The following is a 14,494-nucleotide window of genomic DNA, read 5'->3' as shown; positions in this document are numbered from 1 at the left end:
GAGGGTAAGATACGTTATGTTCCCATTTTTCGTTTTCTCGTTTTAGTATCATCTCTCTTTTTGCTAAGGGTGTCAAACTTGGCGGCTTCAAAAAATTAAGGTGATTTCCACTGTCGCGTATATTTGACGTGCGTACTTAGGTAAAGTTTACGCGCGTAAATAGAATAAAGATAATGTATGGAAGGTCACGCGTTAACGTAAAAGTTGAACCTCGCTCACCTTTTCCTTTTACGCGTGACCTTTCATACATTGCCTCTATTTCATTTACGCGCGTTAGCACGGACTTTGGAAATCAACTCCTAGACCCATGAAATCCCGTGACTGCCGAACTAACCTGCTCAACTCTCTCGGACTCTGGATCAGACGGATCAAAAACACCTGGTGGCACAGAGCGGGGCCTGGAATCCGCAATATCCAACAAAGGAGAAACAATAGCAGTTTTCTTTTGTTTCTGCGCAGGGACTGGAGGCGAGTCGGCGAAGGAGGGGTGCTTGGGACTGTTCTGAGCATTCACAGCTTTTCGACGGAGATGCGGTGAGCTGGTTGGTGATCTACTAAAGCTCACAGGAGACTCCACTCTCTCATCTCGAGACCTGCGCGGTGACTCCGTGAACGATATGGAGTATTCTGAAGCACTCGAGTTTACCTGATAATAATCGTCGCTTAGTCGACCTTCTAAACTGTCCCTTCGGGAATGCATCGGCGATCTATCGTACGGTAAAAGTCTTATCGGTTCATCTGCGTTATCTTCGGAACCCGAGCGATACCCTCCGACATACCGAACTTGGTATTCCACAGCTGAACTTCCCTCGTAAGACACCCGAGACGAGACCGAAGAATCGGAGACCCGAGGAGGAGACCTCGGGCCACGATCTGGAACACCCAACGCTGGCACCGACCGCGCAAGCGCCACGGGTCTGCGCAAGCGCGGTGATATCTGCGGCGAAGTTGTGAAATCGCTGGTGTTCTTATCTCTTCGTGGTTCTGGGGTACGAGATCGTGCCACTTGCTTTCTTGAGTACGTCGTCTCCTCGTCACGATTCCGTGACAACTCGGAAATGTTGGATTCTGAACTGGAATCTTCTGCTGTAGTGTAAAACACCGTACTGTTCTTGTTCTGCTCTTGGGTAAGTGACTCCATACTTTTACAGCGGACTGCGCTCTCCCTGACAGAAAACACAAACAAAACTGAGCATTAACTCACTTGTACTCAGTAGTGAGAGGCAGCGTGGCCGGCCGAGCGGTTAGAGCGCTGGACTTGATATTCGGAGATCACGAATTCAAATCCCCCCCCTGACAGCTAGCTCGACTTGTTCTCGGTAGTCCCGAGTTCAAATCCTCGATCACGCTTGTAAATAGCCAACTGGTTTGCCTCCGGTCAGTTGGGATTCTTATCCCCCATTTAATATGTATGCTTTAAATTATTTGTTTCAGGTATTTGCTCGGGCCTACTAGCATTGGTGCTTTAAATACTACCAAGGGTAAATAAAGGCGAATTTATTATTTTTTTGTATTTTACTGGTTTTCTCGTTACGACATGTTGAGATCGTGTCAACTCTTTTCTTCCGTAACAAATACAATACAAAGTTCTTTCAACGACAACAATGCACTGATTTGGAACAATCAATGCAATTGTTAATCCTGGGACCAATAACACTTTGATGTTTCCTTTTGGATGTTGAAGGGTGATAGTCTCTCTGGCGAGAAGGTCTGCCGGGTGGCGAGGTGACCAAATTCCAGATCAAAGCGACATGTTTGATAAGCAAATCAACAACGTTGTATCCATACAACTTTTTTGAGTATAATATTGTTGAATTGCCCTCTTCTTCACATCGATGACTTGACATTTGCCATTGTAACCTTATGTGAAGGACTTCAACGCACGACAAACTGCATCGTCCACGAACGACTTCAATTGTCTTTTCTAAAATGCTTCAATGGCGAGAACTTTTGAAATGAGCGTAAACCGATATAGTTTATGGCGTAAAATATCACACATTAAACTCACATTTTGAATATTTGTGGCGCAGCTATTAGGTAGAAAATTACTGTTTCATCATTCGCCTTACTTATGAAGAACACAAATTTTTAAAAGGGAAGACTAAACTAAATTTTTATTTGTTTGTTGAAACGCAACATTCGGTCAATCCGGTATCTCCCAAAACGTAACAAACGGGAAAAAAAAATTCCACACGTTTCAGGAATTTAGGTTCCAATTGGATTCCTGCCCGGAATTTCCGCCTGGATCGGTCGTGTACGAAAGTGCCTCGATATTCTTCTCCTGTGGCTGTGAGGTCATTGATCGCTATATATTTTCCCATCGGAACCAAAGATCCTACCCCAGCGTGTAATACATTCAGGGAAAAAGGATACCCATGCCTGAAGGCTTGTGTTTAAAAACAATTACCATAAACCAAGTTTGTTTGATAACTGAATAAGGTTATCTATTAACCAATCTGATCGTTGACCTTAAGGAAATCCTTGGAAGTGTAACAAGGTGTCTACACTATAGGGTGATATCTCTTTAGGGGGCAAATCTTAGACGAATCGCCACTAGGTTGGAGTGACCAAAGAAAAAATGGACCGACATTTCCCCCCCAAATCTTTGACCACTCTGGTCCGAAGTTCACTAAAAAACGACGTGTTTCAACACCAAAAGTGCTTATTTAGGTCTGCAGTATGATCTAGTGTCTCGCCAAGCCATTTGAGCACAATTTGAACCAAAACAGGCCATCAAATATCCCTTTTAGCCCACTCTGGCTCTCGTATCAGCCTGTCCAAATCAGCCCTAGAAAATTGGAATATATTACTCCTGACTAGAACAGCAAAATTGTACCCAGTGGTTCACTGTGTTTTGCTCACTAAAGGAGCTCCAAATCCGGCTCTGAAACATTTTTCGAAGTGGGAACTTACAGTCAAGTTTCTTTTTGTGGTCGAAGAAGCGAGAATACACGAGCTAAATCAAGTTTAATTATCAAACTTACTTTTTCGGTAGCTTCGATGATTTCTTGGCTGCCAACAGACTCTGAACAGATTTTCTTCTTTCCTTTGCCTAAGGGAAAGTTAATTAAAATTATATGCCTAATCGGGCGCTGAATTAACGCAAACTGGTTAGAACTGTATAACAGAAACAACGTGTTATTTCAAACTGCTGAAGGCGATGTATATGACTGTATACAATTTTTTCGGTGAAAAATTTACAACGTTTTTAGTATTCACTTTTTGAAGAACTGGGTCATGCAAGGTGTCTAACATTATACAAGACCACAACTTAACTTAAAATTAAAGAAAGAAGTTCCACATTTTATTCTCTAAAATACTGAAAATAAATAGTACCACGTGAAAGAACTATACGAGAGGTTTCGTTTGAATGGTAACACCATAGGATTTTATCCACATACAGTTTCAACTACATACAAAATAAACAGTACCATGTGAAAGTACTGCTAAAGGCGTTTCATTTGAATGGTAACACCATAGGATTTCATCCACAGACTCAAAAGTTAGAACTACATACTAAATAAATAGTATTATGTGACAGTACCGCTTAAGGGGTTTCATTTGAATCGTAACACCATAGGATTTTGCCCTAAGACTCGAACTGAGAACTGATCTGAGAACTCCCTCGGATTGTAAAGTTAATCTTTACCCGCTCACCTTCTTTGCCCAGGATTTAGGAAGACTATCATCAGAATCCGGATCATCAGCTGTTGTGGGTGTTTCTCTCATGGACATTGTGCGACTCATGGGGCTTCTGCCGCGCCACGCCGTTCGAATTGATTTGAAAAGTTGACCGCGGTTCTTTGGCGCAACCTGGTGCAACAAAAAACACAGCGACTTTTACAAAGTGAATTTCTTTGTGTAAAAGTGACTTTATATATCTCAGGTTTTCTAAAAAAGAAAACGCAGTAGTGTAACAAAAACCGAAAAAAAAACAATTTAAGTACCTCCTCGCATCCTGCGTCAAGTATAAGGGCGTTCTTTTCTAGTAAATCACTTGCCAAGCCTCGCAGTAAACTGGAGCGCGTCCGATCCTGAAACATAAACCGAACAATTAAGTTACGAAGGTTGGCGCATGAGTTCTAAACTTAGGTCGCAATTTTTGCAAACCGTTTGGTACGGTACGTAATAAGGTTAGCGATTGGCGCAAAACTGTACCTAGAGGCTCTAATATTTAGGATTACGGACGTAAAACTGTACCCATGGACGTGATAATCCTGCCTGATGCTTCGGTCGGGAGAGGTTTTTAATCGATGTTAACAAATAAACTATAGCAGATTTGTACTCACCCTTAATTCAGTAAACTTGGCACTGTTATAAGCAGCTAACTCTGCATTGATTAGCTTCGTTAATAGAAACTTGCGGAACTCGGGGCCCTTAAAGAAACACAAGGTTTAAACGCATCAAAGATGATAGTTCTGATTATTGTCGGATGAAGACTCCTTTCCACCTGGGCTAATTACCTTCTTATCCATAATAACATATAGATTAAGCCAGGGTTAAGAGCGAAGCTCTCGTTAATATACTTATAATTTACTCAAACAAAAAATAAAATCGAGCAATGCTAAACGGTGACGGCAACGAGAACAGGCAAAAAAAATTAATAGTCTAATTATCAACAAAAACACAACTTTGCAGGAGGAGCACACTTTTTTGTACATTTCTTTGCCGTTATCTTGTACGACCACGACGTGACACCTTCTAGTTACACATTTTATGGAAATAAAATGTCGTGTGGTCGTATGTGCTCTCCAAAGATTTTGTTGCTTGTGTTCTTGTTCACTTTTTTTTTCACTGCTAATCATTTTTACCTTGCTGGTTTTTCCTCGCTGACCGCTAGCATTTCTCATTTTCTCACCGCCGGTATAAAATTTTCATGTTGTTTTTCCAACAAAATTCGTCTCCTTTGTCTGTTATCTCTCGCTCTAGTTTTTCTCTGTTATCCACGCCAGTGTAGACAGTAAAACTTCGTCGAAAAAAACTCGGCATTGTTGTTGTTTTTTCTCCCTAAAAGTCCGGGTGGCCACGCAATTTCGCGCCAAAAACCTCGAGTGCCATTTGGCTTGCCATACGTGTTGATTGAGTTATTTTAGATTGGTATGCCTGTGGTGCGAAAGGACTCGCAGGAGGGTGGACGAACGTTCACGTGATTACTAAAATTTCTCGGATGCAGAGGTAACCCCATTTTTTGGTTAACCATGGTTCTCTGCGTCGCGTGCTTCGCGCGCGAGAGAGCTCCGCTAAAATTACATCACGGTCAAATGATTCAGGTTTTGTTTTATTTCAAGGAATTTCATTTACCACGAAGACGAAAACACCAAGAAGAGCATAAAGGAATAGCCAGTAAGTGCATCACTCCCGAAGGAAATCGCGTTAATAAAGTCGACAAGTGTAATTTTGTTAAGACAAAAAGTAGCAGCGAAACATCACACTGGAAAAAGGGGCAAAATTTAAACAAAGAAAATTAATAAGCACAAAAACCCCCTTTGATCGTGGACAGTAGTTACGTTAACTTTAAGGTACAACGAAATGAGATCACATGAGCACACACCTTTTTAAAGACGGCAGGATTAGGGAGTTTGGGTCCAAAATGTGGAACATCTTCGCGGGCAGTCACAGAGACCTGAAATAAAATCAAAAATAGTGTTGTCAGTGACAGAACTGGTGTTAAGTGTCGCGATAACTTCTGTTATTATTCACTCTTTACCTTGTATCTTGTGTTACTTGTATTTGGGTCTTCAACTTGAACCACTATGAACACGTGTAAAAAATGTGATCGGATAGAAACCGGAGAAAACGGCGTGTTTTCATCCTGAAAGAAATCAAAAGCATGATATATTTGATAAGGAACAACTAAAATGTGGGCTTCTCTGTTTCTTTAAAGGAGGTGAGTTAGAATTCACCAAAATTCAGACAACATAAGCTGTCGCCGAATAGTCCATTCCCGAGTTGTCCCAAGCCTCTGTTTCAAAGCGAGGCTAAGTGCGAGGCCATTGATATGGAAATTCTCACGTAAACAAAACTCGTATTCAGAAGAAAGGTTTTGCTCTTAGCCTCGTTTCTAAAGTCAGGTGAGAGTTTTTGGAACTCGGAAATGGCGTATTGAGCAGAACACAAAAATAACCGCTATAAGGCACGGGTGGAAAAACTTGAAGAAGATTCAAACGGACTGCAATTTTGATGTTTGAAAACTTCTTAACCTGACATTCAAAGTTCATTTTTGTTGTTTGGAACGTTTGATATACTGCTTGAGACACTTTTTTTGAGACAAAGCTATGATGCTGTCATTTACAAGTAATTTCCTCTTTAACTTTAAATTCTGTAGGGTAAGGACACGTAATTGCATGGCAATACTAACAAACTGAGCTAGGCAGCCACAAGGCGGCCCTGCAACGCGTCCCCTCTAAATACTGTAACTATCACAATGATCCCTCCGAAATTTTCCCACCGTGATCACAAAGACTTAGCCCTAGTAGTGACAGTTATCAAATTCTCTTCACAAAATCACGGCATAATCAAGAAATGAAGTCATGAGATTTAAGCCAATAACCACCCAAAACTTTTGTGTTGATCTTTTAACAACTTCTCCTAAAGTAGCTTACGCTATAAGAAATTTATGGAGGCAAGTAAAAAAAAATGTAGGTGTTTATATTGGGGTATAAGGGTCTAATACGATTGGAAGCTGTGCTGTTACTTACTTGGAAAACAATTGCAACAATATCATTGCCAATGTGCCTCTTTCTTTGCACCTACAATTCGTACAAAAAAACTGGTAAGATACACTGTATATTGTGAAAGAGACTCGTAATACAAACTTAACCAAAAATACTTTTTATTTAGACAAGAGTTTGTAGTTATACAATTTATCTGGAGAGTCCACACTCCTCCCACCCTTTCGGTCGGAGTGACTGATCATGTTTTGTAGTTCTAACTTTTGAAACGTGGACAAAATCCTTTGGTGTCACCATCGAAACAGAACTTGGCAGAACTTTCAGGCAGTTGTGTAGGAGCTGCTCGTAAGGTCTCTCCTGATTGGTTGCAGAAAACAACGACATGTCATTCTTTCAATTGTTTCAGTATTGTTTGGGGTCAGGGTTAGGCATCATTGGTGATTTCTCTTCTGAGTAGCTGCTACATGACCCCTTTCAGGTGGCAATACTAATTTTGTTTTTCAGTCAACATTTCACAAACTGAAATTTGGAAATTTTGTTGAATTGTGGCTTTGGCCACTTTGAAGGGCGGGGGGAGGGGGGGGGGGGGGGTGAAAAGATAAATAGACATGTTCTTTGATTTTCCTCAGTCACTGACTTGCATGAAAGTAGCCGGGGGGTCACGCTTATAGTATCCGGGGAAAACCCCCGGGACAGCACTGTAACACACATTATTACCTGTTGACTATCACCATTACTGAATGGAAGAAGGGTGGAAACGTGGAACATAATTTCCCTGAGGACAAAAAAACAACAGTAAACATAAATAAGGAAAATATAACCAATAAAGTGAGAAACACAATCTCTGTGGGTAAATTAAAAAAACACTAGAAAACAAAAATGCAACATTGAAATAATTATCTAAACTGGTTTTAGTTATGTATTGACACTAAGCACATGACTATTTCACAGATAATTGCGTGTTTAACAGATACTTGAAGCAACTGCACCGCGAATTAAAGTTTACTTCTATTACGCAAACATCATGTTTGAAAAGATATTTGTAAGTAATTATGAGATTTTCTCTTTGGATTCAAGATCTTTTCTGTGTGACAAGATCAAACAGACATTCATTTAAAACAACTGGCTAAGGAGCTGATCACTTTCATACTTGGAATCGAAGACTGAATGAATGGACGTCTCTCCTGTTTGGCCATGCTTTACATCTAAGCCACCATTAAACCTGAAAGAGATAAATTAAAATGAAAGTTTAATTTTTTGGTATAAATTATCATTTTCCTATAGAGAAAAAGGACAATGCACTGCTCGATAAAACGTTTGGAAAAAAACCCTGAAGATTTGTAAACGTCACCTTTAAGTTCAGAAGCTCACAATAAGTACTTTTCAATGATGCCATTTGTTTCCCAGCATTTTGAAAAGTACAATTCCAATTTGGCACTTTACCCCCTCCCCCTCATCAATGTCTCTTCTTACAATATCCAACAACCTTTCTGAGGTCATGAGGGGAAGGGTGGGGTGTAATGGATAATTACAGGCTTTGCACTTAATATAACCATTATACAAAAGCTTACCCTTTGAAACTCTGGAGGGTGACCCGGTCACCCATCATCTCTAGAAACTCATTCATGCCAGCACTGTGAGTTCGGTTACAGAAATATTCTTCTTCTGTTGTCTGCAATCAAAACAACAGCCTACTTTACAAAATGCTAATTCTCCCCTCTAGAAATTTTAAGAGTAATGGGTGCTTTTGGCACAATGATTTCGTTTTGGTGGACAAGTGTTACTAAACATTTGTTAATAGTTGCTTTGAATACCATCAACCGATCATAACTAATACCGGTCCACCCAAACAGAAATACAACCCTGGATAATTTACTGGCTTATTCATCTACACTAAAGTTCAAAATGGAATTTGTGGGTTAGAAAATGGTTTTAACTAAGTAGTTTGATTTTTTATTGTCTCCTATAAGTCCATCCTCGGAGACCCAGGAGCAGATAGTGGGGGTGAGGGAAAGTCTTAAAGGGCAGAAAAATATGGCAGGAAGAAAAGTAAAGAACGGCGACAAGAGCCCCTGGGGACAATGTCTTACCAGACCAGTTCCAAACGGTTGCCACTGTTCTGACCTCTGATTGGTGCCAGAAAACGTTTGTGTTTTTCTGCCCAATCAGAAGGCAGAACGGCGGTGACCGTTAGGAACTGGTCTGGTAAGACATTGTCCCTAGGGGCTCTTCTCACCGTTCTTTACTTTTCTTCGTGCCATATTTTTCTGCCCGTTAAGACTTTCCCTTGCCCCCACTATCTGCCCCTGGGTCTCCGAGGATGCTATAAGTCCTATTATTATTCATGATTATTAATAATCATGTAATACCACCAATTTCCGTTTTTTGTATAATTATCCATAATCATGAATAATTAGGGTGAGGAGACCAATAAAATTGAAAATCAAACTAGTTTGATTTCATTTTGAGAGAACAGGCTGTGTGTCAAAAATTAAATAAATTATTACAACAAGTTCATTGTATTTGCTTTGTGTCAGAACTTTTTGTGTGTAATAATATTACCTGGCCCTTTTTCTGATAAATCACTCCAAACTTGAAGGCATGGGATAAGTTGTGTTCATCATACTTCACAATCAGTTCTGAGGCCTGTAACCATGGAGAAAAAAGGCAAAAAGCACAAAAACTACTCATCATTTTGAAATGTTTCTTTTCACACACAAAGATTATAGAACACTAAGTTTGCAGAAAACTAAAAAAAAATTAAAATAAATAAATAAATAAATACATAAGTAGAGCCAGGTACTAGCTATTGTAAATCTTGAAGCAAAGAAACAAAAACTTTTCATTTCTCAATATTGTTTTCAGTTGTTTGTTTCCAGTTATTATGATGTATAAGAGAAAACAATGATTCCATCTTATGGGCACATCAGGTTTACTTTGTTGTCATAACATTGATATGACAAGACTTTTGCTTTGAAATAAGGTACAACTAAACCATGCATAACTACCTTGAGGACATGGTGTTAATGGCATGACAGTCTCATCAGATAACAAACTACTTTAATGCTTACAAAGACCTGCATTTTATTGACAATATACTTAAAGTTTTAATGGAATCAAATTTTTCTCTGTTTCACAACACATGTATGTACCTTAGGGTGTGCCAAAACTTGGAACTGATCCACATTTTCTCCGTCTTCTCCCAGAAGATACTTAAAAGAAAGAAGATCAAACAACATTCTTTCAGTTGCAATACAAAATTAAAGCTTAACCCTCCATACAGTGTTTCTTTTCAGTTTGGGCCAAACTGGGTTTCTCATCCAGAGAAAAAAAATAAGAAGCAAGTTAGAGGAGGAATTCTTTGGGGGAGCGTGCAAGCATATTGCAGGAACAAGAGCACTTCACTCCTACCAATGTGGCCTAGGTTTCTATTCCTCCCATCAATGCCATTATACATGTATTTGGCTTGGGTTTGTTGTTGATTCTCTTCTCTGCTCCACAAGCTTTTTCTCCAGGTGCTCTTGGCTAGCTAACCCCCTTTTCCCAAAAACCAACATACATTTCATTAAATTGAAATGTACGGTAGAGAAAGAACCACACTGATGGATGTACTACCATGTAAGTCTTATTCATTTAGTTAAAACCAAAAGAAAATCATGAGACTTTCTCTGGGTACTTAAGAGGAAATTGAGGGAATTGATTTTAGAGATTAAAAATGATGATGATTGCATTGCCATTCTGATCAAGTTTCACAACATCAGTTGTGTGATGATGGCAAATAAATCTGCTAAAAAGTGTGTTGTGCCGTACGTGTATGTCCAGCATTTTTGTTTTGCTTATTAGACCTGTGGCTTTTTTATTTTCTCCTTTCCTTTGTCGCCATCCCAGTTGCTCGAGCTCACTAGTAGAGTTACCATGTGAAACAATTCTTGATATTATGGAACAACTTTTTTGGAAAACTTGCAGATTTATATAATGGAAAATGCACAATAAAAAGGATGTCTACAGGTACTAGTGCTGTCAACTCTCCCGGATAATCACCGAAGTTTGCCATTTCTTGTAGACTCGATTTCCGGCAATGACATTTTGAATATTTTGCGTTGTACTGCTAACATCGAACGTTTCCTCATAAACTCCAGTATGCCATTGTAATATAAGCAGTAATGTGATTGGTGGGAAGTAACGCGATAAGGTCAAATGTTACAAGGCCCGTTTAAGGCCAACAACAAATCTTTTTAATTTTTTCTTCACAAATGATGTCATGTGCAATGTGTTATGACGTCATATATTGACCATTCCCTATCAAATCTCAATATTTGAGGACATGGGAGGTAATGACAGCCCTGAGGTACCCATTCAGAGGTTTCAACACCACTGAAGGTTCTAAAAGGTTAAAAGAGAGAGAAAACTACAGTAAAACCAAGGGTAACATACATTTCTAGGTGCAAAATATTGCTATTTACATTAGGCAAACAAAAACCCATGCTGGCAAGTCTTACATGCTAGTCCTTACAGTACCTGGACAATTTGTCGACATTTTGAAAACAACATTATATACCTTGATAATTTCTCTTGGTCCTGGATTCTCTGATAGATTTTCTATGGGTAGTGAGTCCGCAATTGTCTTTTCTATAGTTCTGATACAAAAGAATGAGATAAAAATGACTAAAAAAAGCTATCAAATTAAGAGTGAAGAAAATAGAATTATTTATTTAACAAAAATTAATGAAGCCCAACTAGTAAGTTAATATTGACTGGTATTATAATTTTTTTTGGTATGTAGCTTAGTTATATCAATGTCTGAAGCACATACTGGCAAGTATACCACCAAACTTTGTTAATGCATCACAATCTACTACAGTCTGCACATGTATCAACCATGCATGTTTATAGCCTAAAGAAGGAAAGCCAGTCTAAACAGTACCTTAGTATAACTCTGATAAATCCTTGTGTATCACAGCCATCCAGCTTCTCGATTTCCTGTTTCACTGACAGAATCACTGGACCAAGCTTTTCATCATCGCAAATAAAGTTCAAATGTTCCTACAACATAAACATGTTCATGAGAATACAATCAACTTTTCCCTGTTGTTGGTCCCTTCCTCTCCATTTTTCAGTCATCTTTCTGTAACTAGTCTCCTTATATTATCTCATTAAGCCCTAAGTTAATGACCAACATCAAATTATTTTCTCCTAAATATATCAGTACACAATCAAATAGAAAGGTTAGGAGAATCAATAATATGATCCTTAAAGAGAAAAATTAATGCTTTGGTCTTATTTTTATAACCTCTACTAATTCTTCAGGGAAAAGAGTGGAGATCATTATGGAGAATTTGTAATGTTTGCAATCTGGGCCTATTAAAATTTAGAAGGATTTATATGGAGTCATCAGAGCATATTAGGGCTTAAATCTTGCTGATTTTCAGCAAGTGGAAATTTTTCACCTTGCTCTTTCTGGATATGCTAACCAACCTCATAATTTCACAAATTTAGTTTTCATGATGTCATCAATTCTCTTCTCTATTGAGATAAACGTCTTTTAATAATGGTACATTGTAAAACATGTAGGACTGAGTGGAGTCCAATTTGGTCTGTAATCATGCAGGTGATTAACAAAATTGGACGACCGCGTAGTGAGAGTCCAATTTGTTTAATCACTATTATAATATTAGAGACCGTATTGGATGACACAAAGTTCTGTTGCCCATCATAAACGTATAACAAACTTAGTGATATTTTAAGTTTTTCTAAAATTAAAACACAGGATATTTCAAGAGTTTTTTCACTAAAAGTGAAAAACCCATTCAAGTGGACACACGATAGTGCGTACTGTGCTATTTACTAGACATGACATGTACTGTCCTATTATACTGTCTTATTTGTGCCGAAATGAGGACAGTTGATAGCCAATCAGATTTGAGGATTTTGTTATATGATTATGAAGATTACAGTATCTTCTAACTGATGATGAACGGCATCCTAATGATAATGATAATACCGATGACTTAAGAATGGTGACAGCCTAAGCACTATGATTAGCGGCGGGTAGACTGTTCATACCTTTCCTATGAAATCTCGCCTGTAGCTTTGCAGTATGTCATTTGTCTCTATCTTGCAGTCAACTGATTTCAAATCAAAGCTGGTAACCACATGATGATTGCTTCCTTCAAGCCAGTATTCACCTCCAACGGGGAGAACCACAAGTGGATAGGGACCTCCTGCAGCTAACACCTGAGATTATAGCAAAGATAAATCTGTGTCAAGCTGAAGAATACTTAGGGTGCACTTACCATTATGTCAGAATGGCCTTGCTCGACCAGTTGAGGCGTGAGGAGAATTCCACTAGTAATCGGAATTACACAACCATATCAGTTTATTCTTAACTGTTACGCACAGAAGTGATGAGTTAACCCTTTGAATCCTGAGCGCGCTTTTAGGCGCGCTTCCAAAATAATTAATAAGGTGTACATTTTGTCCTAAAAAAGGCTCCGAAAGGCTCCTTTTTTTGTCAAATGACACTTTATGATTCTTATATGAATTTGTTTATCGTATTATTCCATTTCAATCGGTTTTTCGCCATTTTGGACTAACTTTTTGGCAATATTTCCTCGCTGTGCTAATGATAACCTTTAAAAATGGCGTCAGACACGAATGGAGTTGATCGAACTATATTCGCAGCACCGGATTTTAGCGATGATCCAGGTTAGGTGAAGATTAGTCCCATTAAATGGACGAAGATACTGGCAACAATTCAGAGCTTGAGCGTGCAGATACACGGTGTGGTGGTCAAGAAAATATCGAAGAAAGAGAGCAAGCGGGTGCTTCAGTGGCCACAAAATGGACCGTGTCAATTGTAAGAGACTGCTAGAGGCAAACAGCTCTCCAAAGAAATGTTAAGTTAATACATATATATATTTTGAAACCCTGATATGTCTACTTTCTAAATATGTACGATTATAGGCACTTTTACCTCAAAGGGAACTTTTGAGATGTTATTTAGTGTATGTATGTCAAAACGTAAGCAATATGACAGAAAAACTAGGCACTCAAAGGGTTAAAGTAAAAAAAAAAACTAATCTAACCCTAACCCTGACTTTTGGAAAGCACCGTTACACTATTGGCAGTCCCCAGTGCTCTGGCAATAGTGTGAAAGAGGTGAATATACAGAAAATGGAGTGTATGCTGTAACTGGCTTACTGCTGTTGTGGCATCCCTGCCTAATTAAGTACATGTATTGATTATTATTTGTTTTTACGTATCATGTAATAGGTCAAACTAATAAAATGACATAAAATAATTAAGTTCATCACCCTTTAACATAAAGAAGACAATAAACACTAACTATTAAAATTGTTACGGATTATGAACACAGGTTGCAAATTGATTAGGGAATGAGTGCTTTTTAAAAATTCCTTAATTAACCTAATTAGCCATGAGTTTACCATTTCTCATAATGAATACCTCTTTGACAGGATCAAGGTCCCTCATTTCGTCCTCTTCGTATTCTAGATCAGTCACGTCTTCGTCTCTTGAATTATCACTCTAAATTGCAGAAAAACACAATATTGTTGTACATTATTATCACATTTTTTAAGAAAATGAAAGAGTTAGAATAATGATAGTGAAGTTTGAAATAGTGCATATTATTCACATCTGAGGAGACATTGTTTCCATTGCTTTTCCCGTCATGGTTACTCGAGCTAATTAATATATATATCATAAAAGACTATTAAAAGACACCAATGGTTTGCATAATACAAAAAATTTGTTATCAAAAGGCAATCTGCAAATAAAAGTGAACATTGTTTGAAATATGACAT

The 14,494-nt window shown here is 38.5% G+C and overlaps 1 protein-coding gene across 4 annotated transcripts in view; it reads right to left on the bottom strand.

Annotated features, from left to right (window-relative positions):
* The window catches only part of LOC140946617 (uncharacterized), a 29,974-nt gene that overhangs the window by 2,879 nt on the left and 12,601 nt on the right, over positions 1 to 14,494 (bottom strand). For all 4 annotated transcript variants that reach the window (XM_073395736.1, XM_073395740.1, XM_073395752.1 and 1 more), the window contains exons 5-21: positions 14,136 to 14,216; positions 12,735 to 12,905; positions 11,596 to 11,714; positions 11,230 to 11,308; positions 9,824 to 9,883; positions 9,234 to 9,317; positions 8,243 to 8,343; positions 7,822 to 7,893; positions 7,389 to 7,446; positions 6,699 to 6,749; positions 5,708 to 5,812; positions 5,552 to 5,623; positions 4,290 to 4,376; positions 3,948 to 4,034; positions 3,658 to 3,813; positions 2,985 to 3,052; positions 335 to 1,166 (exon numbers count right to left, since the gene is read on the bottom strand). In XM_073395736.1, the coding sequence (XP_073251837.1) occupies positions 335 to 1,166; positions 2,985 to 3,052; positions 3,658 to 3,813; positions 3,948 to 4,034; positions 4,290 to 4,376; positions 5,552 to 5,623; positions 5,708 to 5,812; positions 6,699 to 6,749; positions 7,389 to 7,446; positions 7,822 to 7,893; positions 8,243 to 8,343; positions 9,234 to 9,317; positions 9,824 to 9,883; positions 11,230 to 11,308; positions 11,596 to 11,714; positions 12,735 to 12,905; positions 14,136 to 14,216 (2,283 nt within the window). The remainder of the gene's footprint in view (positions 1 to 334; positions 1,167 to 2,984; positions 3,053 to 3,657; positions 3,814 to 3,947; positions 4,035 to 4,289; positions 4,377 to 5,551; positions 5,624 to 5,707; positions 5,813 to 6,698; positions 6,750 to 7,388; positions 7,447 to 7,821; positions 7,894 to 8,242; positions 8,344 to 9,233; positions 9,318 to 9,823; positions 9,884 to 11,229; positions 11,309 to 11,595; positions 11,715 to 12,734; positions 12,906 to 14,135; positions 14,217 to 14,494) is intronic.

The sequence above is a fragment of the Porites lutea genome, chromosome 1 (genome assembly GCF_958299795.1).
Source record: "Porites lutea chromosome 1, jaPorLute2.1, whole genome shotgun sequence".
Lineage (NCBI taxonomy): Eukaryota > Metazoa > Cnidaria > Anthozoa > Scleractinia > Poritidae > Porites > Porites lutea.
The sequence above is the reverse complement of the archived record's forward strand: the minus strand, read 5'-3'. Positions and strand labels throughout refer to the sequence as shown.